The sequence below is a fragment of the Oratosquilla oratoria genome, chromosome 11 (genome assembly GCF_046742065.1).
Source record: "Oratosquilla oratoria isolate Oo_2021 chromosome 11, ASM4674206v1, whole genome shotgun sequence".
Classification (NCBI taxonomy): domain Eukaryota; kingdom Metazoa; phylum Arthropoda; class Malacostraca; order Stomatopoda; family Squillidae; genus Oratosquilla; species Oratosquilla oratoria.
In genome coordinates this window covers 43,953,940-43,980,376 of record NC_134787.1, presented here as the reverse complement: position 1 = coordinate 43,980,376, position 26,437 = coordinate 43,953,940, and the positions used below count along the sequence as shown (strand labels likewise).

Genomic DNA, 26,437 nt, shown 5'->3' with positions numbered 1-26,437 from the left:
GTAGTAGTAGGAGGAGGAGGAAGAACAGGAGGGGAGCAGTTGCTCTTGTCAGCACTCCATACATGAAAAAAAACATGTTGGACCCAGTCAGTAACCTAATCACCAACCTATTGGGCTGACACCTCCAGATATTGATAGGTTTTGAAGACAGGTGGTGAGATGATTCTGTCCAATGCTTGCCTATATAGTAAGACCACCAGCTTCAGGTATCTATCATTGGTTCTGCATTTTAATGTTAAGGTAAGTTGTATTTATGAATCATTTCTTTTCCTTTCAGCAACTGAAACGAATGTGTGATCGCATCCGGCGATTCCAGGTGCTCAACTCCCAAGTTTTTGCAGTGCTCAACAAGTACCTTAAGACATCAGACCCTGACAACTTGCCTGTAGAGCACGTCCGGTGCTTCCAGCCACCTATTCACCAATCTCTCGCAAACCAAACGTATCAAAGACCAGACCACCTCCGCTGAATAGATGTATGATCATAAGCTTCACATAGGCATACAAAACAAGAAATAAGAACTCCAAGAAGAAACAAGGCTCCAGTTGTTTGGTGAAATTTAGCCTTCCCATGTAGATGTAGGCCCTTGTGGATTTCTGCTACTGCTACTGCTGTAGAGAAGGTGCCTGTGGTTGCTTTCTGTAGTCCACCTGTATTGGTCACATGAAAAACCTTACAGATTATTCATATTTTCTTGGTTTTTCTTTTCACAAAAAAACGTAAAATGTTTTTGCATAAGTCTCCTCTTTGGAAAGACAATTTGGAGTGAAGTGATGTGTTCTGAATTATTGTTGTACCCCTGCATGTATATATTATTTTAAGTATGGATTGCAGAAAGAAAATGGTCAACATTATGAATTTAATTTAGTTGCCTGGAGAACTGAAGCAGTTCAGGCTGCTCATGGAGTTGCACCATGTTATAAACATCTCAGTGGTTGTGCAGCTTTTTTCTTGTAGATAAAAATCAGTGTTCCTGTTGGACATCACATCAAACTGGTTTATATTTTGATATATATATATAAATATATACATGTATACATATTTATACATACACACATACATACTCGTACATATATAGGTGCATGTGGGGCATTGGACATTTTTTATTCCCTGGTTTTTTATCAGTGAAATATAAAATTTTGTCCCCATTATGTTTTCTTTCGTCTTGCAAATTAGATAAAAAAAGCAAACTCAATCACTTTTTTGTCAGGCTTCATCAAGTGTTGATACATGAAAAGTATTCAATGTAAATATACTGGGAGTCCATTTAGAACAAGTTTCCATGTCCCAAGGTCTAGTGCCTCACTTAAACCTTCATACCAGTCCTACATAGGGAAAGGATAGTCCAAACATTAGTGAATAGTTAGTAAAGGGATGGTCCAGTTATGTGATCAAGAACTGTGTAAGCAGATGATACACATTTTCTCTTGGTCTGTGTACATCCACTTGGCTTCTTGATTACTACAGAAAACACCTGTGATTGGTTCTGTTGGCATGTGGTTCTGGATCAGGTGAACAGTAACTTTGGGCCACATTAGAACAGGTGCAGGGTTATATCTTCATGTGCTGGTTAGCAGTCACACTGATCAGCCCGCAGTGCCTCGAGGACACTCCCAAGTGTGAACTGAAACGCCATACACATTATTTTGTACCTTTTCTATTGTGGTTTTATTGTGATCATTCGTATTGGACATGCCCAATAGAAAGGAGCATTGCCTCAACTGAATATTATTATTCCATGTACAATATTTCTTTTTCTTTAATGAATAAGCTTAACAGTAAAACATTGATTTAAAATGAGACCTTTTATTACCCAACTTTGGTTATTGGGGTGGATGAGAATGGAGACAAGTACCAGGTTCTTCCCACCATCCCTTCAGGGGTTACTGTATCATTACTTGGTTTGTTAATTACATCTTTGTGTTTCACAAAACTATTGAGCAAAACATAAAATTGTCAAGAGTACACTTTATTTTCAAATGGCGTTTCCTCTGATATTTTTGTTGGCATTGATCACACTTTTACTAAATTATGTGAACTTTGTAACTTCAAAAAGTCCCCCCTCCCACACTTCGTTTACTTTTTCTTAACTCCTTCACACAGTGTTTAAGCATCCTCTGTCTACTCTTGCTAGATATAATCCCAGCATGAATGAACAACCTCCTTGTGTAACTCCAAGAGTTATCGTATTTATATTCAAGAGTTTATTAACTCTGACTAGTGAAAGATTATTACGAATGTAGGCTTTGTTTTCATGTGTTTTTTCCTCTAACAATACATTTAAATTGGAAGGAGTGATATGAACTTGTTATAGCAGTAAATGGGAAAGTTTTTCATCAACAATGCCTAGCCTAGTATGGGAGGTGAAACGGCCTTCACCCTCAAGGTGATGAAGTGGGAAGGATGGTTGAATGGATTTTGATTGTTTATGAAGCAGCTAAGTTCCAATTACAAGCATCTACATGCAATGGTTCTGCAAGCCAGACAGTGAAATTGTCAACTCTCACCTTTGTCAGGAGATACAGCCCTGAGGGGCAGATATTCAGTCTCCAGACTGGGCCCAAGATCTCCTTATCAACTAGAACTGTATTTCTAACACTTTCACACTTTGATATCTGATAACTGGCAACTAACCCCTCCCCCTACTATTCTTAACTAATGACACAGAAATAGTTCCACACTAATGCAACACAAGCAACAGTTCAAGGTTTCCAGAGATCAGTGGAAGGACCTGAGGACCATTGCCAGCCACTATGGGGCTGAATGTTCTCCACTTTGTGAATCTCAAAGTAATAATGAATTAAAAAATTGAAGTAGACATGTACTTTCAAATGGCCAGCTACTTGTAAAGAGTAAAGAGCCTTTGGTATACAGGTACATGACATAACTTGAATTTGCTTATGTGTAGGCTAGGTAGGCCTGGTGTAGCCTAGGCTAAACTGCTAATAGCAATTCCCCAGTACTGTATTTTACTTATGAATGTATTTTTGATAAGTTAATAAAAACCCATTTTAAGTTTCCAAACAGAACATGTATTTATCATTTTGTAATTAAGTAAACAAAAAACAACAACTGTACTTTAACTTTACCAATGCGTACAATTTGGTGATGTTTACTGGTACATCGTTAAAAGCTATTTCGCGGTGCTGTACTTTATGAATGCTTTGTCAATAACATACAGTAAAACAAAACAAAAACAAAAAATAAATAAAAACTATTTCAAGCTTACGATCATTTTGTAATAAGTGAAAAATAAAATAAAGTATTTTTAATTTACCAATGCAGTACCACAATATGTTGATGTTTACATTGTAGACGTTTTATTATCGCCATTTTATCCTCAGGCGAAATAGCATGATGCTTAGCAATTCCACTAGGACTTTTCTTAAGAGGCATGGGGGCAAATAATACAGTTATAAGTGAATGTTAATGAGAAAATCTACAAAACTGCAGTAAACAGATCATAATCCAAAACAATTCAAGATGCCGCCTAATGGTAGATACAGTATTGGAACTACTTTTGCCCTGATAAATAAGAAAATCAGCCGATTTCATTTTCTAGAGAACTAGGCCATACTACTTTATGGTATTTTAGCAGTTACTGAATCAATATCATTTTACATGCTTTCATTCTTATTCATTGTAACATGAATTTGTGCTTGAAATGTTTTTTGGTGGTTATGCAATTCCATTATTATTGGCTGACCAACGTAAAGTAAAACGACAACTTGAATTTTATTTTTCTATATATTAATTTTGAAACCGACGTATCTTTGAAAACGACTAAAGTTGAAACGACGTAAGCCAAGGTGTGACTGTCTGTTGATATCCACATGCACTACTTTTCACATATGGTACTTAGTATATTCTACTTCATTAATCTACCAGGACCAATGATAGGTACCTGCATGTGTCCTGCATATTTTCAAATCTTGTCAACCCCCTCACTTCCATAAGGTACAGACCAGACATAATGGCACATTGTCTTAAGACTGGGCCCAAGATCTTTCTCTATTAACTTCAATTGTTTTTATTACAATTCACACATGGCGAGCTGACAACCAGCAATTATTCTCCTCTCCCTACCACTTTTAGCCAATGACACAGAAACAGTTCCACACTGATACATGGACAGCAGTCCCAAGTTTTTTCCCAGAGATCTGTGGGAGGTTCTGAAGACCATTACCAGCTACTGTGGGGCTGTGGGTTTTCCACTTGGTGAAACTCACGGAAACAATTGATAACTAATACCTCTGACATTTTAGAAATGAAGGACAATGAACACATCCCCACCATAAACATTGTGTATCATTTTTATTTTATAAAGGGTACTCTAACTCTTAAAATTTACAAAATATATTTATTAGTAGAGTAAATATACCTCTTACCTATGTGAACTGGCTACACGTGGTTTAACTAATGCCTGGTGTATATGAAGATATGCACATTAACATATGGGGCCTACTGTGGCTACTGAGAATTAGATAATTACCATACAAACTTGTGTATATGTCAATCTTGATTTTAATAAATTTGTAATTCATAATATACCTTGATCATAGTTTGACCCTTACATTTTGGGGGTACTGTGACAAGATTTTAGAATAAAGCACTATCTTATGATGTATTAAATGATTCCCTCAAGTTAATTAGTAAGAATAATATTGTAATGTAACAGCTTATCTCCTTACCAAAAATCATTCAAAAAGCAACTAAAATTACATGAACAATGGAAGATTTTTTTTTTTTTTTTCAATTAAGTTGGTGAGCACTGAATAGTATTTCACTACTAATTGGTAAATATTGTCTTGTTTACTTGTAGTAACTTGTACATACATATACCAAGGACTTTTTCCCCCTTACAAGGGAGGCAACCAGAGTCAAAAGGCATAATTCCACTCCCACCCACTTGTACATACATAAAAAAGACCCTTTCCCATAAATATTTTTTGTCTGAAGTTAAGCTGCTCCTTGTCATTCCCATTGTGCACAGACCTCACTCCCCAGAAAACAATTACCCATGTATAGGTCAATTACCATTCATTTTCATGAAAATCTCATCTTCAAAAATTGACTTACACACAAGTATACATGATAAAGGGACTTATGATGGGTACCAGCAAACATTGATTCTACAAGATGGATATCTAAGAGAATCATATCCCTCCCATCTGTCTTTAAAACCCATTAACTCTTTCACCTTCATCTGGAGAGATGCTTGGTCTTCAGATTGGGTCCAGGATCAATCAGCTCAAGACTTTCCCCAACATTTTCAAATCGGGGAAGCTGGCAACCAATGACTGATGCCTTCCTACTACTACAAACCAGTCACAGACACAGTCCCACACTAATACAGCACACAAAAATCCCAACATTTCTTCCCATAGATCTACAGGAGGGCCTGAGGACCATTGCTAGCCACTGTGGAGCTGTAGGTTTCCAAACAGTGAAACTTATGGCAATAGTTATTATTGTTATATACAGTAAACATGAATTATTCCCTTAATGCATTGCTGATTCACACCAAATAAAAGTTACTCTAAGAAAACTATCCAGCATATCACAATAAAACATTTATTAAAGGTAATCAACAAAAATATCTTGAGAAAATAGAAGTAAACCTATAGCTACAATTTTTGAAGGAAAAAATCATACTGTTTAACTTTCAATGTCTTCAGAAAATCTTAAATCCACTTACAATCTAGTGAACATTAAAGATGTAATTTCTGATTAACAGCTCTCCTTCAAGGTGCCTGACACTTCATTAACTACACAAACAAAAATTTATTAGATGATTAATTAATCAAACAGAATCTGTTCTTTGGAAAATAAACGTAAGTAATAAAAAATATATAAAAATCTAACCAGTATAAATAAGACAAAACTCAAATGTCAACAAACTAAATGGTCATCCTGTGAATCATATCAAAGAAACATAATACAAATTACTCTAGGAAAAAAAAAAATTGCACACAATAATGTATCTGTCAAATTTACTTCTACCAATCCCATGAATCCCAAAATCTCACAGATTTCTCTTGGCAAGTGCAAAATACCAAGAGAACCTTATCATCTAATGATTAGTTTCTAGTGATAAATGAGTGATATAGGAGGATGGGCTGAAATGTTGCACATTTTCATCACAGATATTAACAGGTTTTCCTGTCATATTGGCCAAACAAAATTCATAAGGTATAGTCACAAAAAGAAAGACACACGCACACACACCTCACAGGGATAAAGATGAATGGATAAATTGATAGGAAGATTGAGACCCCTGAATTTATGATGGTTCATGTGAATCTTCTTTAATGTTGGAACAATAAATGGTCCACAGACTACTATATTCTGCTTCATAGTTCAGAAATTAAACTTGACAAGATCAAATTTGGAATCTATATAGAAAATTTTCAAGTCCAGAAATCTAGTTTTTAAACATTTAGACATAAATGTCTACTAAGTTTAAAATATGGAATTTTATTACTAGGCTTTTGGATGATAATTGTTTGACCATTTTACTTTACGGACATTAATACTACCAAATTAGTTTCTGAATAGTGTAGTCGTGTTTAGTTATCAACTAGTTCTGTATTCCTTTACCTTTTTGGGATAAATAACTGATGAGAACTGACACTTATATATATACATTCACATATATGTATATATCTATTGAAAAATTAATTATAGATATCATTGTAGTTCTTGATCATCTATTAATTCATTTTTTTATATTCTTACAAATAATGGTTTGTGAAAATTTAATTGCTAGTTTAAGATCAAGTAGTTAATATTAGGACTTCCTCTTACCATTTACATGACCTTTACAAATTTCATAAATTTTTACTTTTATGACCTTGTTGGTACCATACCAGACATGAAAAAAAAAAAAAAAAAAAAAAAAAAAAAAAAATATATATATATATATATATATATATACACACACACATATATATATATATATATACACACACATATATATATATATATATATATATATATATATATATATATATATATATATATATATATGCTAATAAGAACATGGGTACGTGTGCTCACATATGCAAAGTAGACCACTTGGAAAAGAAACTAATGAAGCAGAGTGCTTTCATATATTACATTTTCAGTACAAAAAGTACATAGTCAAACAGAAATACATAGTTTATATATATAGATGAAGAAGGAGCAAGGACAGTTTACATAAGAGGAAAGGACATTTACCCCCTGGAAAGTGGTAGGTCAGGTCACAAGGGTCAATGCGTCCCACTAATGAGGGAGGGGTGACATCAGGTCACAGTCGCAGGGTTACATTTTACCTTATTATTCTTTTGCTTATTTCTTGGCAGATAAAATTGTCAAGTTTGTATAAGCCTTTGCGAAACTTTGTATTTTGATCACTGGTGGTATGGATCAAACTGCACTCTATTTTCTTACTAAAATGTTATTGGTGTGATAGATGGCATGGGCATAACCCCAATCAACAGGATGATTATTTAATTCAATATGTTTGAAGATTCCACTAGAGTTATTGCCATCCCTAACATTTTTCTTATATTGTTCAATTCAGGATGGCAATAACTCTATTGGAATCTTCAAACATGTTGAATAAGAAGACTCCACTAGAGTTATTGCCATCCCTAACATTTTTCTTATATTGTTCAATTCAGGATGGCAATAACTCAATTGGAATCTTCAAACATGTTGAATTAGATAATCATCCTGTTGATTGGGGTAATGCCTATGCCATCTATTACACCAATAACATAATAGTAAGATCCACACCACAAGTGATCAGAATACAAACTTACGCAAAGACTTATTCAAACTTGACAATTTTATCTACCAAGAAATAAGCAAAAGAATGATAAGGTAAAATGTAACCCTGCGACTGTGACCTGATGTCGCACCTCTCTCATTAGCGGGACGCACTGACCCTTGTGACCTGACCTACTGCTTTCCAGGGGGTAAATGTCCTCTCCTCTTATGAAAACTGTCCTTGTTCCTTCTTCATGTATATATAAACTATGCATTTCTGTTTAACTATGTACTTTTTGCACTGAAGATGTAATATAAGCACTCTGCTTCATTAGTTCCTTTTTTCCAAGTGGTCTACTTTGCATATATATATATATATATTATATATATATATATATATATATATATATATATATATATATATATATATATATCCATTAACTCAATACATCTGGCATTTTATCATTTACAATTTAAAACATATTCCACCCCTAACTGCTAATTTTACAAAGATGTGACTTAGGTCTTATGAACTTTATGAATACTGGATATTACTGTTCTTCAATGCCATCTGTTTCGGTGACCAGAGCTCGTTCCAAAATGACTCTGCCTTCCTTGTACCTGAAAGTAAGACGTTTGATACATCCAAACAATTTTTGAACAGTAATACATGAAATATTCATGTTCTCAGTATACTAAAAAAAAAATTATATATATCTAATGCAAAAATTAATTTGTGTATAAAAAATTAGTCACCTACTATACCATACTTACCTCCGTTCCCCCTTGTATTGTGGGACCATATATGTATTTCTTCTACCCATCAAGTCACTTCTTTCACCGAGACACACAATAAACAGCTGTAGCAGCCATTCCACAATTACTACTTCACCCTTGTCAGACATTCAGCATGTCACTCATCCTATTCAGTTGTTTTTCCAATTTTCATTTTCAATGCTACTTGTACCTCTTCTTCTGTAATAGTTATATCATTCTTCTCACCCTTTACAGTCATCCTCCTAGCATCTCTAACTGTCACAATCAAAGCCTCCTTATCCTCCTCTACTTTCAAGAACTGAAAAATGTATTGCAAAAAAGACAAGTTTATACATACATATACCAATGGCTTTTCCTCCTTACAAGGGAGGTAGCCAAAAACAAAGGCATAAAATCCATTCCCACCCATTCCCTCCCCACATACTCCACTCCCATTTACCCCCTCCCTCCATCTTATCTTGGCTCCTCCTGGATGATGGGTCATTCCTACATCTCCCCCACTGCCCTGGGTCAGAGGCAGTGTAGCAAGACACAGCACATCCACAGCAAGGCCGCTTCATTTAATCGGCAACACCTTTCCATCCCCTCATGCAGAGAAAGAGAAGACAGGGAGAAATCCTTTCGGGCTGTGTTAAAATATCAAACATACTCCCTCCCCCCATTCCCCATCCACTCCCTTCCATGCATCACAAACATCATTCACACACAACAATTCTCCACTCACCCTTTTCTTGTCTTCTCCCTTCCTTCCTCAACATTACCTTCTTTCCTAATGCCCCTTTTACGCAATCCATCCATCTCATCCTTGGTCGTCTCCTCATGTTCACTCCTTCCACCTCTGCCTTCCACACCTCTTTTACTAATCTTTCTTCACTGATTATTTTCATGTGTCTAAACCATCCCAATACTCTTTCATCAATTCTGTCTCCCAACTCCCTTTCCATCCTTGCTCTCCTATCCACCTCCTCATTTCTCACTCTATCAAGCCTAGTAACCCCTACCATACTTCTCAGGCATTTCATCTCACATTCAAACTCCTCCTTTCCTTCCCCTCCTATGTTCCATGCTTCTACCCCACACAGTGCAGTTGGCACAATCACTCCCTCACACAATCTCTTCCTAGCATCCACTCCCAATGTCTATTTCTCCTCACACTTATAGAAAATTAAATTATTCTCAATCCCCTAATAATTAAACTATGGAATAAATGATAAGAAATGCCACAGAACATCACTTTGAAAGTAACTGTCTTATAAATGGAAGCCAGCATGGCTTTAGCAAAATCATCTCAATCTACAACAGGAAGATGGTAAATTCAATATATCTGGACCAGATATTATGAATGGAATTCCACAGGGTTCTCTTCTAAAGCCACTTCTGTTTGTAGTATATACCAATGACAAATCTCCTGTCTCCAGATTTGCTGACAATGCACACATTAAAGAGATATCCCTGCTATTCCTCTATGAATCCCATCAACACCCTCACTTCCATCTTGGGGTACAGCCCTGGAAGATTGATACTCAGTTTCTGGACCAGGCCACTTGTATCCCCACCCTCCCTCCCTCCCTCCCTCTCTCCCTCTCTCTCTCTTAGTATATTATTGGGCCTAAGAGCCATTACATGTTACTGTGGAGCTGTAGGTCTCCAATCAATGGAACTAAAGACAACAGTTACTATCATATCACAATATCACTTAACCATAAAATATTAATATTTTAATAATACATACATATATATACCAAGGGTATTTTCCCCCTTACCAGGGGGACAGAAGATAGGGGTGAATGGAGAAGGGTTGTGTATAGATGAGGCTGTGATGCATGAGGGGGAGTGGGTGGGAGATGGGGGGTGAGGAAGTATGTATGAGTACAAATTTGACGCGGCCCGAAGGGATTTCTCCCTGTCTTCTCCTTTCCTGCATGAGGGGATGTAGAGGGGGAGGGGGGTCGCTGATTTTATGAAGCAGCCTTGCTGTGGATGTGCTGTATCTTGCGACACTGCTTCTGACCCAGGGCAGTGGACAGGATGCAGGGATGACCCGTCATCCAGGAGGTGCCAAGATAGGAGGGAGAGAGGAGGGTGGAGGGGAGTGGAATATATTGGGAAATGAAATGGGTGGGAGTGATTTCTATGCCTTTTTCTTTTTGGCTACCCCCTGTGTAAGGGGTAAAAAGCATTTGGTATATGTATGTATGTACAAGGGAGGTAGCCAAAAAACGAAGGCATAAAAATCATTCCCACCCATTCCATCCTCAAAACACTCCACTTCCCTCCCTGTTATCTTGGCACCTCCAGGATGACAGGTCATCGCCGCATCTTGTCCACTGCCCTGCGTCAGAAGCAGTGTCGCAAGACACAGCACATCCACAGCAAGGCCACTTCATCAAATTGGCGACCCCCCCCTCTCCATCCCCTCATGCAGAAAAGAAGACAGGGAGAAATCTCTTCGGACTGCGTCAATTTTTTCTCACACATACTACCTTACCCCCCATCCCTCCACCCATTCCCCTCATGCATCACATCATCATCCATTTTCCATTCACCCCTGTCTTCTGTCCTCTCCCGTCCTTCCTCAACAGACATTCCCCTCTTCCCTAAAGCCTCTTTCACCCCATCCATTCATCTCATCCTAGGTCGCCCCCTCATGTTCACTCCCTCCAAATCTGCCTTCCATACCTCTTTCACTAGTCTTTCTTCATTCATTCTTTCCATGTGTCCAAACCATCTTAATACTCTTTCATCCACCTTATCTCCTCACTTCCTCATTTCTCACCCTATCTAGCCTAGTAACCCCCATCATTCTTTTCAGACACCTCATCACAAACACATTCAAACTCCTTCTCTCTTATGTTCCATGTTTCTACCCCATACTGCTGTTGGCACAATCACTACTTCATACAATCTCCTCTTAGCATCCATTACCAAATGTCTATTTCTTATTACACTTTTTAATCCACAAAGGCATTTACTTGCTTCTCTCAATCTACATTCTACCCCCACCTCCACTCCACCATTTCCTGCCACATTCGCACCCATCTAAAACTATCCACTTCCTCCAGTCGCTCTCCCTTAGTGCTCACTTCCAGTCTGCTGCCACATTCACCCCTTGTACATCCCATCACTTTACTTTTACCCACATTTATCTTCAACTTTCTTCCTTCACACACTCTCCCATACTCTGTCACCAACTTCCTCAATCCCTCCTCTGATCCTGCTACAAGCACAGTGTCGTCCGCAAACAACAGCTGGCTCACCTCCCACTTTTCTCCATTTTCTTTAACCATCTCCAATCCCTGACCCACCACCCTAGCATTTACCTCTCGCACTACCCCATCCATGTATAAGTTGAACAGCCAGGGCGACATAACGCATCCCTGACGAAGTCCCACCTTTACCTTGAACCAATCACTCTCTCCATTTCTAATCCTGGCACATGCTTTACTACTCTCGTAAAAACTCCTGACAGCTCATAGAAGTTTTCCTCCTATCCTGTATATCTGCAAAACCTCCCACAGTGCCTTCCTGTCTACTCTGTCATAAGCCTTTTCCAGATCCATAAAAAAACATCCTTACCCTTTCCTATAGCTTTCTCACATATCTGTCTTACCACAAAAATCTGATCTACACAACCTCTACCTGTCCTAAATCCACACTGTTCCTCACTAATTATTCCCTCTGTTCCTCTCCTAATTCTCTCAATCAAGATCCTCCCATAAGCCTTCCCAACTACACTCAACAAGCTAATCCCTCTGAAACTATTACACTCACACTTGTCCCCTTTTCCCTTGAAGAGTGGAACTATACAAGCACTCCTCCAGTCTTCCGGCACTCTACCCTCTCTCCAGCAAACATTAAATAACCTCACCAGCCAGTCCACCATCACTGTACCTCCTTTTTTTAGACATTCTGCATGGCATCCATCCAGACCAGGTGCCTTACCTGCTTTCATCATCTTAACAACTGCCTTCACTTCATCCTTCCTTATTTCTCCTCCATTTTCCTCACTCATCACAGTCATTTTCTTAGCACTTCCCACTGCAACTATCTTTCCCTCCCTATTCTCCTTCACATTTAGCAACTCCCTAAAATACTCTGCCCACCTTCCTCTTACTGCCTTCTCTTTCATTATCATCTCACCATCAGCACCTTTACCTTTTCTTCTCTACTTGATTTGCCTCCTCTTCTTCTCTTAATTTCTTTCCAAAACACCTTTTTATTACTTTCAAAATTTTCTGTCATACTCTTACCCCATTTCACATCTGCTCTCCTCTTTGTCTCCTTTACCTTGTGCTTTACTTCTCTTCTCTTTGTACCTCTCATATGACTCCCTCATCCTATTTTGTAGCCAATCTGTGAAAGCTAGCTCCTTCTCTTCTACAACCTTCTTCATTTCCTCATCCCACCACTCACTACTTTCCTTCAATTTCCTCCCATCCTTCTTGTTCCACACACCATCTTTGCACACTTTGTGACTCCCTCCTTGAACCATCCCCATTCCTCCTCCACTCCTAGTTCTATTCTATCCTTCACTCCCTCCCACTCCTCTCTCAGCTTCTTTTTGTACTCCTTCTCCTTGAAAGCATTCACTCTAAGCACCTCCCTACCTTTTGTCCCTTTCCTCTTTCTCCACCTATCCTCCACTCTCAACTTACCTTCCACCAAAAAATGATCTGATATTCCCCCACTCTCTCCCCTTAGAACATGTACATCCTTAACTCTTCCTATTATACTCCTATCTACCACTACATAGTCCATTAACACTCTACCACCCTTCCATCCACCACCCTCTCCCATGTGTACTTATGCTTGACTTTCTTCCGAAACACTGTATTTGCTATCATCAACTCTCTTTCTAGACACATCTCCACCATCAACTCTCCACTACGGTTCTTTCCTGGAACTCCACATTTCCCAACCACTCCATCAATTGGTTCATTTTCTACCCTAGCATTAAGATCTCCCAATACTACTACAATGACATTCCTTCCTAATCCCTCTATGCACTAATTTAAATCTATCCAAAAAGCCTCCCTTTCTTCTACACTCTTCTCACTACCAGGCCCATATGCACTTACAAAAACTCACATCTCCTTTCCCAGTTTCACATTCATCCACATTAACCTTGAAGAAACCTCCTTCTCCACTACACATTTACCTATCTCTTCACTTACTAGTATAGCCACCCCTTCTCTCCCTCACCCTCTCTTCACTCATGAGAACCTCCTAACTACACTCCCAAACTCACACTCGCCCTTCCCTCTCAACTTAGTTTCACTCAAACCCAACACATCCATCTTTCTTCTCACAAACATACTACCTATTTCTTCCCTTTTACTCTCATCTGTACCACATCCATGCACATTAAAAGACCCAAACCTTAGGGTGCTGGTTGGAAAACTACTAGACCCTCTTATGTCTTTACTTTTTTAGGAATGTCCCCTGCGGAGCTACAGGGAGAAGGATAACCTTAAAACCAATCAAAACAAACATCACTGTTCTTACCTCTGGTTTTCTTCTGTAGCAAATTCATATATCCAACCCAACTTGGCATCACAGTTCTTACAAGAAACATCTCGAACCATGTGGCGCCCTGTCAGCATTACCCGGTCCTGCACCTCACTGCAAGGATCAAAGAACACATGATCATACACAATGAAATAAATACAATATTTTATAGAAAACATCTTCACAGGCATGAAACAGCAATTAAAACTACAACATTAAAACTAAATAAAAATAAAATATAAACTACAATAAAAGTCCTGGACTCTGAATGTTCCCTCTACAGGATTAACTTTCCTCAATATCATTGTTATCATTATTATGTCTTGGGGGTAATGAAAAGTGCTATGGGAAGTAAGTATCTGGGGATGAATACAAAGAGAAGTGTTTGAAAGTAATTAAGCCTATGACATTGTATGAAGTGGAAACATGACATTTGATGGAGACAGAAAAGAAAAGGCTACATGTGTTCAAGATGAAGTATAGGAGTTTTGTAGGTGTAGCTAAGATGGACAGTGAAAAATGTGGAGATGATGCAGGGAGTGGGGGAGGAAAGAGAAGTGGTAGAGAGAGTAGATCAAAGAATGCCAAGATGGTTTGAAGATATGGAAAGAATGAATGAGGAAAGGCTAACAAAAAGTGTGGAAAGGAGTAAATTGAGTGAACTTCAGGGGAACACCAAGACTGAGGTGAATGGATGGAGTGATGACTGTATTGAATGGATGAGGAATGAATAAGTGCAGAAGGTAGGAGTGAATGGATTAGTTGTACCTGGATGTATAAATGATGTGGCCCAAAGGGATGTTCTTGTATGCTTCATGAATTTTTAGTGGATGAGTATCACATCACTCTCTTTGGCTTAATTACTTTAGTAATGTTTCCTTAAATTAATGAGAATAAGGTGAATGTTTAACATCTAATATTTTATTATAAAATCTTACTCGTGCATTAAAATGTCACAACTGGGTATAAAACTATTATACACATCATTTACAAATAAGCGTTGGTGCCATCTTTGTCATTGCTCTTTGGATTCTTTCTAATTTCTTTATATTCTTTTTTGTGCTGGGTGTCCATAGTGTCACAGCATAGTCCAATCTTGGTGTTATCAGTGTGACTAATATTTTCTTTACCATTACCTCATCCAAGTAGTTAAAGGCCACCTTATTGAGTTTAATTAATTGAAGGTTTCTCCAAATATTTTGTTTTGTTTGTCTGGTGTCATGTTTTTGTTAACAATTACTCCTAGGTCCTTTTCTGAGCTAACTTTTTTTACTTCCTTTGTACCAATTTTATATTGCCCTGATATTCTATTTTTACTTTTTCCAAACTCCATTATACTACATTTCTTGATGTTGAAGTTCACTTCCCACTTTTGGCTCCATTCCCAGACTTTGTCCAGGTCTCTCTGTAATGATTCACAGTCTTTTTCTACACTTTCTTTAGTAGTTTTGCATCATCTACAAAGTTCATATAACATTCTACACCTTCATCCATGTCATTTATATATATGGCAAACATTATCGGAGCTAATACAGAACCTTGTGGGACTCCACTTATCATTTCTTCCCAGGTTGAGGTTTTGCCTCTAAGTACCACCCTCACTTTTCTCCCATTCTAGAAATCTTTCATCCATTTCAATAACTTTCCTTGTACACCTCCTGTTATTTCAAGTTATCTTGGTAGCTTTTTGTGTGGTACTTTATCAAATGCCTTTTGTAAATCTAGGAAAGCACAATCAGCCCATCCATCCCTTTCATGCATTATGTCTACTAGCCTTGAGTACAAACAAATCAAGTTAGTGGCACATCTTCCTCGTCCAAAGACAAATTGTTTTGGATTCAGTGTATTATTTTCTTCCAAATGTTTAATCCATCTATTTTTTTATTATTTTTCACATATTTTAGCTATTGTGCTTGTAAGGGAGACCGATCTATAGTTGGTTGGGTCTTCCTTATCTCCCCCTTTATATAGTGGTACAATATTTGGATTTTTCCAATCTTGTGGTATCTTTCCTTCTTTGAGTGAGCAATCTTACCTTGTATATTTTGTCTGTTAGTTCATCTATACATTTTTTTAGTATCCAATTTGCATTTCCACCTGGACTGTGTGATTTTCTGACATCAAGGTTTATCATTGAGTGAGCAACGTATTATCTATTTTGTCCATTAGTTCTTCTTCACATTCTTTCAGTATCCAATTTGCAATTCTGTCTGGGCCATGTGATTTCCTGATGTCAAGATTTGTTAAATAATCCATTATTTCTTTTTGGGTTATTATCATTTTCCTCATGGGAGGGGGGGGGATCTCACTGCTATACATTTTCTTTGGAGAAAACCAACTTGAAGTGATTGTTCATGATTTCAGCCATTTCTAAATCTTCTGTGTATTCTATATTTCCATGACATAGTTTCACCATTTCCTGTTTGTTTTTGAGCTTACCATTCACATATCTATAGAATAGCTTAGGTTGGTCTTTACATTTTTCTACTATAACTTTTTCATAGTTTCTTTTTCCTCTCTGCACACTTTTACATATTCATTCCTTTGATTGATATATATTTGCCACTTTCCGGGTTTTTTATCTTTTTTTATTTTTTCTAAGCTTTATCTTTCTTATCTTTCTCCTCACTGCACCTGTTAAACCAGCACTTGATATACACCTTTTCCTGTTTCTGTCTTGGTACATATGTGTGTGCGGTCTCTCTCCTTTTTTGAGTCAGTCAGTCTCTCACTTTTTCTCAAGAAATTGTAGTTCAGTGCAGGGAAAACAGCCTGTGTGAATACACACATGCACACACACACACACACACATGCACTGTAGACCTTATGATTTATTTATGCAAGCTTGTCATAAACTAAAAAAGAAAGAAAAAAAATCAACAAAGCAGATAAAGCTGCTATAAATATGATGTCCACACATTTTCTCCTTTCAACCACCTTGCCTTTTCATAACAATAATGATGTAATAATAACAATGATGATAATGATAATAGTAATAATATCAATTATAATAATAATGATCATCGCTTTGAGTTAGAGATACAGAGAGAAAGGTATGCACATATTGTGATGCATCGTGGAACCATTGTACATCAGGCATCCTGCAGGTGAGATGTGATAAATCATCGAATCATACAACTGGCAACCCAATGTTTGTGTGCAAATATACAAGTCATACTGAAGTGGTTAATATTCACCTCCAAATTGCTCCCATCCTCTCCCCTTGTACAACCCATCACCTTACTTTTACCCATATTTACCTTCAACTTTCTCCTCTTGCACACCTTTCCAAATTCCATCACTAACTTTCTTAATCCCTCCTCTGACCCTGCCACTAGCACAGCATCATCTGCAAACAACTGATTTACCTCCCACTTTTCTTCATTTTCTTTTACCATATCTAATCCTCTGTCCATTACCTTTGCATTTACTTCCCACACCACCCTATCCATGTACATACTGAACAGCCATGGCAACATGACACATCCCTGGCAAAATCCTACCTTTACCTCAAACCACTTGTTCTCTCCACTTCTAATTCTAACACAGGCTCTACTACTCTTGTCAAAACTCAACTGCCCTAAACAGCTTTCTTCCAATCATATATATATATGCAAAACCTCCCACAGTGCTTTCCTGTCAACCCTGCCATAGGCCTTTTCCAGATCCATAAAGGCCCAAAAATAAATACTCACACTTTGCTAAAGGTTTCTCACAAATCTGTCTTATCACAAAAATTTGATCCACATGTTGGTAAAATTGGAAGTTGGTAAAAGTAGGTAAAAAATGTGCACACATGCACATACACGTACACACACACACACTTACAGGAAATAAACAGTGAAAAATTTAATAAGAATGTCAAAAAGTATCCTTTAAAGAAATAGTGGAGCAACAGGTCAAGGAGAATGCCAAAGAAACAGTGATCCAAGTGATTAAAGAGAAAGGCAACTTAGATAGGGACACAGTGAATAAAAAAAGATGCATTGTAATCTATGGCATTAAGAGAAGCAAGATGTTCCTAGATATCAGAGGGAAAAGGAGAAAGAGATTGCTAAGGAAATTCTGAAAGAATTACAAGCTAAAGGACAGGGTTTAGATAGGGAAATTGATGAGACTTATAGAATGGGTACTCTATAGAAAACAATACAGGCCACTGAAAGTAAAGCTTAGATCACAAACAATTGCAGAGGAAGTACTATCCAGAACAACAAAATTAGCAAATAGTGAACAATACAAAAATATATGGATAAAAAAAGAAATGAGTGAAGAAGAAAAAGAACTTAGAAACGAAGCGAATGAAAAAAACGAAAAAAGAACTGAAACTGAAAAGAATGATTTTTTTTTGGAGAGTGGTGGACCTGAGGCTGAGAAAATGGTATATAAGGAAAAAGGAAACAAAGCAGACAGAAAAAGACGAGGAGAAAGGAAATTAAAAATAGCTTATACCAATATAGATGGAATAACTTCAGGAATGAATGAAATGATTATCTGTCCTTAGAAAAACAAGACATAATGGGAAGTGGAAACTAAATTAAAGTGTACTCTACCACCCAACACTGTGGGACAAGGTTTATACAATTGTTGGACGAAGAATAGAAAGGATAAACAGGGTGGCGGAGTATTAATTTTGACTAATAAAGATTTAAATGTAACAAAAATAACTGAAGGAGAAAATAATGTAGAATCAATTACGATACAAGTTGAAAGCAAATATATGAAGAGTAGAAAATTTGTAGTGGTGTATGTGCCCCCCAAAACACAGTCCTGGACAGAAAGTGATCATTCCAAAATATTAGAAGATACAAAATACGAATTAACTAATATACTGAAGGACAGAGGAAATATAGTAATTATGGGTGACTTTAATTCAAAAGAAATATGTTGGGAGGAAATGACAGTGAAGGGTGGAGAGGAACTCTGGGGCAACGTCCTGCTTGACATGACCATCGAATACACAATGACTCAGTGGATAAGGGAAAATACCAGATACAGAGGTAGTGAAGAACCATCAAGGCTGAAATTAATACTTATGATAGAGCCTGGAATTGTCAACAAAATTGATTACAAAACTCCAATAGGAAAGAGTGACCATGTACTAATAGAATTTGAGTTGAAAGAGCAAATGGATCAAAGCAGAAATGAAAAACATTGAATAGAAAGACTTAAGTACAACAAAACAAATTTTGAGAAACTCAAAAAATTCTTTCGCAATGCGAACTGGGAAAAATTCCTAAATGAAGAAACAGGGATGGAAGAGAAATGGAATATACTAAAATAAATTTATAATGAGGGAGTGAATAAATACATACCTCACCAAAAAAAGGAAAGAACATACATAAAAAGCTGGTCCAACAAAAAATTTAGTGAGGCTAAGGATAAAAGAGACAAAGCTTGGAAGAAATTGAAAAAAGACAAGAAAACAAGGAAATGGCTAATGTACATCAAACTAAGAAATGATTATGTAAAAATATGCAGACGAAAAGAGAAACTATGAAAAAGAAAAAAAAAAATAGAAAACTGCAGGGAAGAATCCAAATTATTTTACAGGTATGTAAATGGCAAACTGAAGAATAAGCAAGAAATAGAAAAACTGCACCAGGGTAAATACGAATATACAGAGAAACTGGAAATGGCTGAAATTATGAACAACCACTTCAAATCAGTATTCACAATAGAAAACTCACCTAACTGTGAGGAAATAGAGAGATATCCCCCTCAATGAAAGAAATAATTGTATCTCGGAAGGAAATCAGCGACCAAATCAAAACCCTTGATGTCAGAAAATCACATGGTCCAAACGGATTTGCAAAATGGATACTGAAAGAATGCATGGAGGAATTAACAAATAAAATATACAATATAATTAAATTCTCACTTCATGAAGGAAAGGTGCCACAGGACTGGAAGAATGCAAACATTGTACTGATTTATTAGGGAGGAAGCAAGGAAGATCCATCAAATTACAGACCGGTCTCCCTGACAAGCACAGTAGCAAAAATTTGAGAAAAGGTAATCAAAAATAGATAGTTTAAACATTTGGAAGAAAAAACTATACTGAATCCAAATCGATTTGGATTTAGACAAGGAAGATCATGTACAACAAACTTGATCTGCTTCTACTCGAGATTAAGAGATATAATACAAGAGATGGTTGGCAGACTGTGCCTTTCTGGACCTACAAAAGGCATTTGATAAGGTACCACACAAGAAACTAATAAGGAAAATGGAGTCTAGGCATCAGAGGAAAATCATTGGAATGGATGAAAGACTTCCTGACTGGGAGGAAAATGAGAGTAGTAATTAGAGATAAATTCTCAAATCGATCATGTTTGCCATATACATAAATGACATGGATGAAGGAGTAGAGTATTATATGAATTTCTTTGCAGACGATGCAAAAATACTAAAGAAAGTAAGAACGGAGGAGGATTGCAACTCATTACAACAAGACTTGGACAAGATCTGGAAATGGACTCAAAAGTGGGAAGTGAAATTCAATATCAAGAAATGTAGTATCATGGAAAAATAAAAACAGAATATTGAGAGATTATAAAATTGGTGAAGAAGAGGTAAAAAAAAAAGTAAACTCGGAAAAAGACCTTGGAGTGATGATCATCAAAGATATGACACCGGACACACATATTAATAAAATAGTCTGAGAAACCTACAATTTAGTGAGATCAATAAAAGTGGCATTTGTCTATTTGGATGAGGAAATGATAAAAAAAAAAATTAACTACACTAATAAGACCAAAATTCGAGTACACAGCAACACTATGGACACCCAGTACCAAAAAGAATATAAAAAAAATTAGAAAGAATACAATGAGCAACAACAAAACTGAAACCAACTCTTTCCAAAATGACACATGAACAAAGACTGTCCAAATGAGAATTACCAACTCTAGAACTAAGAAGGGAAAGAGGAGACCTACTATCTACAGAATTATGAAAGAAATGGAAATCTTAGATAAGAATGATTTACTGAATTGGGACAATGGAAAAACAAGAGGACATGATAAGAAACTCAAAAAAGATAATTACAGAAGAGATCTGGGAAAAAAAAAAAAAAAAAGCTTCCCACACAGAGTGATAGATACCTGGAACAAATTAGACAAAGAAACAGTGTGTGCAAACACTATTCAAGATTTTAAGAAAAAACTTGATGCTGAAAGATACAAAGACGGGTCACCACGAGCATAGCTCCCTTCCCATATAATACAACTAGGTAAATACACCACGGCTCAATGGTACAGTGATAGTGTTTGCGACCACTACTCCAGCAGTCTGAGTTCAAATCCCACCCAGAGCTGAAATCATTTCAGTGTTGCTACACTGGGAGCTGTTACTCCAACTCTCATGAGCAGGGAGTTTGGTGTGTGTGTGTAAAAAGATCAGTCATATATGAGCTCTGAGTTCTCATCTGGGAGGGTAATAGTTTTCCATATAGATACATATATACATGGCATAGCTCAGGTGATATAGCCCAAGCTCAAACAATACATGAATTCTAATCTAAATATGATAATTGGAAATCAAGGATATAGATTAAGTTGGACCTGCATATGAATTTGAGGCTGGGTATGATACATTTAAGAGTAGGAGATGGGACCCAATTAGCATTACTTCTTTCCTTTGTTACATAAAAAACATTGTACAAATTCCTAAAACTATCACTTAAATCTGGGCTCTAGTTTACCTGTAGATGAGATTGACAACACGGTGAAAGAGGAAAGCTCTTCCTGTGGCTCCTGTGAAGCGAGTTGATATGAGTTCCTTTCGGTTGGTTAAGACTGTGTAGCAAGAAGCACATGAAAAAAGGCGAGTTCCACCAATGTGCTGCAGAAATACTCTCCCCATGCTAAAAATGAAATGGAAAAAATTAATCATCAGTTTGTCGATTGTTTACTTTATGAAAGAGTAAATTTTGGGAGAAAGGAGAAACACATGGTTATGATGAGTGGACATTGCTAAATAGTAAGAAGTCACATAGTAGAGAATGGGGGACAAAAATGTACATAAAATGAAGTCAAGAAAATGATACATATGAACAAGAGGAGGTAAATTGAGGCTGAGGTTTAAGATCTTCAATATATGTCCATGGTTCTATTCTCATCTGAATAAAAATGTCTAGCATTAGCCATAATATAATAATTGCTCCCTTGAATTTCATTGACTAAACCCACACCTCCACAGTAACAAGCAATGGTTCTTAGACCCTCTCATAGATCTCTCTGGGAAGAAGCATTGAACTATTGTGCTGTATTAGTGTGGGTCTGTTTCTGTGTGAAGTATATAATGATAACAAAAGTTAAGAACACCTAAACTTACTTTAGAGTTTAGACAAACTAGAACAATGACTTAGATAAAATCAAACTGAGGCCTTCCCTTAGAAATCATCAGTAACTTTGGTCACCCAAGATAACCATGAATCAAAGAACCATCCAATGGTAAAAAACATTCCATTGCAAAAGCACTCTAAAATGCTGGCCTCACTTCTGCTGTTGGTGTGTGTAGTAAGTATAGAGGTAAGATGAGTTTCAGCTTGCACTTTAAGTTTTGAGGTTGCCAGTGCTTTCATGGATGTTGTGAATGGGGAAGACTTGTTTCAGTTGTTTGAAGAGGTAATGTTTCGTTGGCACTTTTGGGATGGTGATTTTACTGGTGTGGTGTAGTTGATGTAATCCATATGTCATCTATAGTTTCTCCTTGAAAAGTGTCTTTTTCTAGAGTGAAAGGGTTGTAAATGTTGGAGTAGGAGATGAAAAGGGGTGAAAGTGCTTGTCGGTAAGGGCTGTGGTGGACTGGATGGGGTGGGGGTTGTGCTCTTGTCCCAGGTGGAAGGGTTATAGGCGTTAAGGTAAGCAAAGGGAGATGATAAATGGGTTTGTGAGCAAGGGTTTTTGTGGACTGGAGAAGGTGGGAGGTTGTACAGGAGATTCTTGTGCTTTAGATGGGGTATGGGTGAGGGACAGTTAAGGATCTACTGATACATGTAATGTAGTGTATATGTAGGGGGTCCTTGTATCATGTGGGTAGTCTTTCTTGATTCAGATGTTTGGGTGAAACTATTGAAAGTTCATCTGACATACTGCCATACTTGTGCATATGCGGCTCCTAGTTTGATCATCCTGGATTGTACTCATCTTCAGGCTTATCTGAAACTGATGCATCACGAGTCTCCGAGACAGACAACTCCTTTTTGAAATTGGTATACTGTGCAGATTAAGGATGATGCAAGGTGATATTGATTGCAGTTTATACATTTGGTTGAGCAATATGTGGAGGGGCTGAGTAATGTACACATACACACAGGTAGTGAGTGACATCATTGTCTAGCATGCCCAAAGTGCTGCCAGTTGAAGTAATGGCATAAGTATGGATAGTATTTCTCTACTTAGCATCATAGATTATCTACAGTCAAGTAGTTTGGAAGTTGTGGCTGGCTGAAGGTAACAATTAGTGTGGAGGTATTCACCATTTAAGATCTTCTTATCTGGAAAGTGTCGTGAGGTAGGGCATGAATGCAAAAGAGGGAGCTTGTTTTTGGGATGGCTGTTGCTCCCTCCTTATTCTTGTTATTTAGTTATTAGTATTATTCATCCCATATTATGAGTGATCATGCTGAGGGCAACTCCCCAGCCAGGTCAAGTTTCAGGGAGCTAAGATTAGGGCACCTAATCTAGCAACTTCCCCATGTGAAGTGAACAGAGCAAATCCTCGGTAGGGCTACTCAGTTGTGTAGAATACTGCAGAGCAGAGCAATCATTGGGCCTACACTACTTGCTCTGTGGGTTGTAACAAAGGAGTTCCAGATATCACCATCTCCTGCCCCTACAGCCACACACCATTGCCAGAGGGCTTATAGTTGTTAGTTGGAAGAAAGATGCTATTGTCAGTGGGAAAGAAAATTGACAGTGACTCAATATACTATCATTCTCAGTCGCTTTCTCAATCTGAGCATTAACTTTTGGGTGGGAGTATAACTCATGGGTACCACTCAACAGTAATGAGGTACAAGTTGATTTCCCCTCCAGCCTGCTTTTGAATCCCACTTTAATAACTTGCTTTCCTCTATTTAGGTAGGAGACAAGAAGGAGAGACATGCAAGATTTCAAAATAGGATTCATAACAGATAAGGAAATGTGCAGGATATAGGTATATCAGCCATACCCCAAATATTCATGGCAAGAAGTATGGCAGTGTTCCGAGCATGTGCAAGTGCAACATCACCACTTATGTCACTGCTGTATTCATAGCTGATCATAATAGCAAATACAGTATTGTATCAATTGTGCCACATACACTATTACAATCAGTTATAAGCCTAACTTAAATAAAATAACCAAACCTAACCTACATAAACAAAGCAAAACAAACCTATCATACAGCTTACAATAATATTCTTGTCCATAGGTTTGAATTGCATTTTGCAACTCTTCAAATGAAATAACCCTGGAATTAACTTCAAATCTCACCTGGAGGGGCTCGCCTGCTCCAGCCAATTTTTCATTTCTAACTTGAGGTGGGTGAAACCACAGAAATGAAACTCAGTTCAATCAAGCACAGAATTGGGTAAATGTTCAGTTGTGCACAACTATGCAATATAGCAATAGAAAATTAATTATTAATTTTGTAAATTATATCAATGTAATATGCAATTTTCTTGGTAGAAAAGAAAAAAAAAGTTGCTAAAACAGATTTCGTAAGTAACGAAGTCATGCCGGATGAATGGTATGCCATGTTTGTTTTGATAGATGCTGACGTCGAAGAAATGAAAGGATGATAAATTCGTCTATTCTAACCTAACCTAACGTGTACTTAATAAATCGGTACCTGTAATTTAAGATCATCCGGATCGTCGTTGTCATTGTCACGGATGTTGGCAGCCTGTTCAATCACTCTGATTGCAGGGTATATAGGTTTCTCATGGCTTGAAGGAATGCATTGATTTTAGCTCCATAGCATTCCTTCAAAAATTTATACCTCGTGAGGTACTGGCAGAAGTACCAAGGGCGCACACCAGGCCTCAATTGGACCGGGCAGACAACAAACACTTGACATACAACAAGATGGCGTCACAATCCTATGCTTGCGATTTTGTTCATTAGTATATTTGCTTGTAGCAAGATATTTTTATTCTTTTATTTCCACCACGAAAATAGCATATTACGTTCATGTATTATACAAAATTAATATCTAATTTTCTAGTGCTACATCATGTAGTTATGCACAACTATAACAAATACCCAGAAGTGTACCATACTCCTAGCCATGAAAATTCTGAGTACAGCTGTCGTATCTCTAACCAGTTTAATAAGGAAAACCTCATCCTATCCTAAATATTGTTAAACCAACAGAAAACTTCTGGCATTTCAACTGTTTATTATATCATCTACAATATTTAACATGCCTTTTATATTTAACTCTAGAAGTCTTGCTACCGAGGAACTAAGACCTAAGCAAATCTTGAATCTTCTATTCATCTCTAAAATACCTTGGCCATTGTCATATCTTTTCAGAAATGCTTCATACACCACCATTTTACCATATAATAAGTAAAACCAAACCATTGTATCTCTCACATAGACCCATTAGTCAGAGATTCGACACCTACATAGCACAACAAAGCCATTTCCCGTTAGTTTTCAACAGGGCTACGACTACGTTAGGTCCATCTGGCAATTTTGTTGACAATAAGTTTGTTACCAACAGCCCTATTGAATTGCGTTAATCCTTTCTATTTGTGTACGTAATGATGTATATATTCCATACCTGTATCTTATGTTACGTATGCTCTCAAATTACAAGTCACACCAGGCAAGGATGTAGTGCTTGAGCTTCTGTACAGATGTTTTCATAGCACAAGCACCCCTTCTCGACGCTTTGTTTTGGTTTTCCAGCTGATCTACCAAAATATCAACAAAATGAACAAGCTGACTTCAAATTCCTTCCTCTTCCCATGCGTTTAGATAAATGTTGTTTATCAAGATCTTCTGATGTGTCTCAGGGCTGTGATAGGTCAAGAATAAATTTGTAGATTTGATGAGAAGCCAAACACTTTGCTACGTCACAAAGGTTATTGACATCAGTATCTTTGGTTAATATTTATCTTTATTTTTTCACATACTAGATATTTGTCACAGTGTTCCATTATAACTGTAAATTTATAGAAATGCATTTAGAAGAGAGTGAACATGTTATTCAGTCAGAAGAGAAGAATACATATGATTAATACATAATAACTAACGGAACCTGTCAACCCTTCTTAATTCTGACAAAAGGCTGCCTTTTAGTCGAATAAAATCAATGAACGTTATTGAGTCAGAAGAATAACGACATATCATGTTTCTGGAATGATGGTAGCAAATATTATTAGGTGAGTTATCATACC

General features: G+C 37.2%; 2 protein-coding genes across 8 annotated transcripts in view; one reads left to right on the top strand and one right to left on the bottom strand.

Moving 5' to 3' along the window:
• Cyfip (Cytoplasmic FMR1-interacting protein Sra-1) overlaps positions 1-1,797 on the top strand; it is a 100,846-nt gene extending 99,049 nt beyond the window's left edge. For all 6 annotated transcript variants that reach the window (XM_076192696.1, XM_076192694.1, XM_076192695.1 and 3 more), the window contains one exon: positions 278-1,797. In XM_076192696.1, coding sequence (XP_076048811.1) covers positions 278-469 — 192 coding nt within the window. In that variant the 3' untranslated portion in view covers positions 470-1,797. The remainder of the gene's footprint in view (positions 1-277) is intronic.
• Positions 1,798-8,145: 6,348 nt separating this feature from the next.
• On the bottom strand, positions 8,146-26,123 carry Ype (yippee zinc finger protein). 2 transcript variants are annotated; one of them, XM_076192691.1, is made up of 4 exons: positions 25,819-26,119; positions 21,743-21,904; positions 14,038-14,154; positions 8,146-8,376 (listed from the first exon to the last, which is right to left on the bottom strand). In XM_076192691.1, the coding sequence occupies exons 2-4, from the start codon at positions 21,901-21,903 to the stop codon at positions 8,307-8,309; spliced, it is 348 nt and encodes a 115-aa protein (XP_076048806.1). In that variant the 5' UTR covers position 21,904; positions 25,819-26,119; the 3' UTR covers positions 8,146-8,306. The 2 variants fall into 2 exon arrangements, with proteins under 2 accessions (XP_076048806.1, XP_076048807.1); XM_076192692.1 differs by lacking the exon at positions 8,146-8,376 and adding an exon at positions 8,463-8,830 and having other exon boundaries at positions 25,819-26,123.
• Between the last annotated feature and the right edge of the window lie 314 nt (positions 26,124-26,437).

What these genes read in the sequence shown, in the direction of transcription:
- Ype (XM_076192691.1), bottom strand. Translation starts at nt 21,903, where the DNA reads ATGGGGAGAGTATTTCTGCAGCACATTGGTGGAACTCGCCTTTTTTCA. An exon ending in GTTGTCAATCTCATCTACAG is followed by an intron (nt 14,155 to 21,742) that starts GTAAACTAGAGC and finishes TGATCCTTGCAG; the next exon opens with TGAGGTGCAGGACCGGGTAA. An exon ending in GCTACAGAAGAAAACCAGAG is followed by an intron (nt 8,377 to 14,037) that starts GTAAGAACAGTG and finishes TCTTACTTTCAG; the next exon opens with GTACAAGGAAGGCAGAGTCA.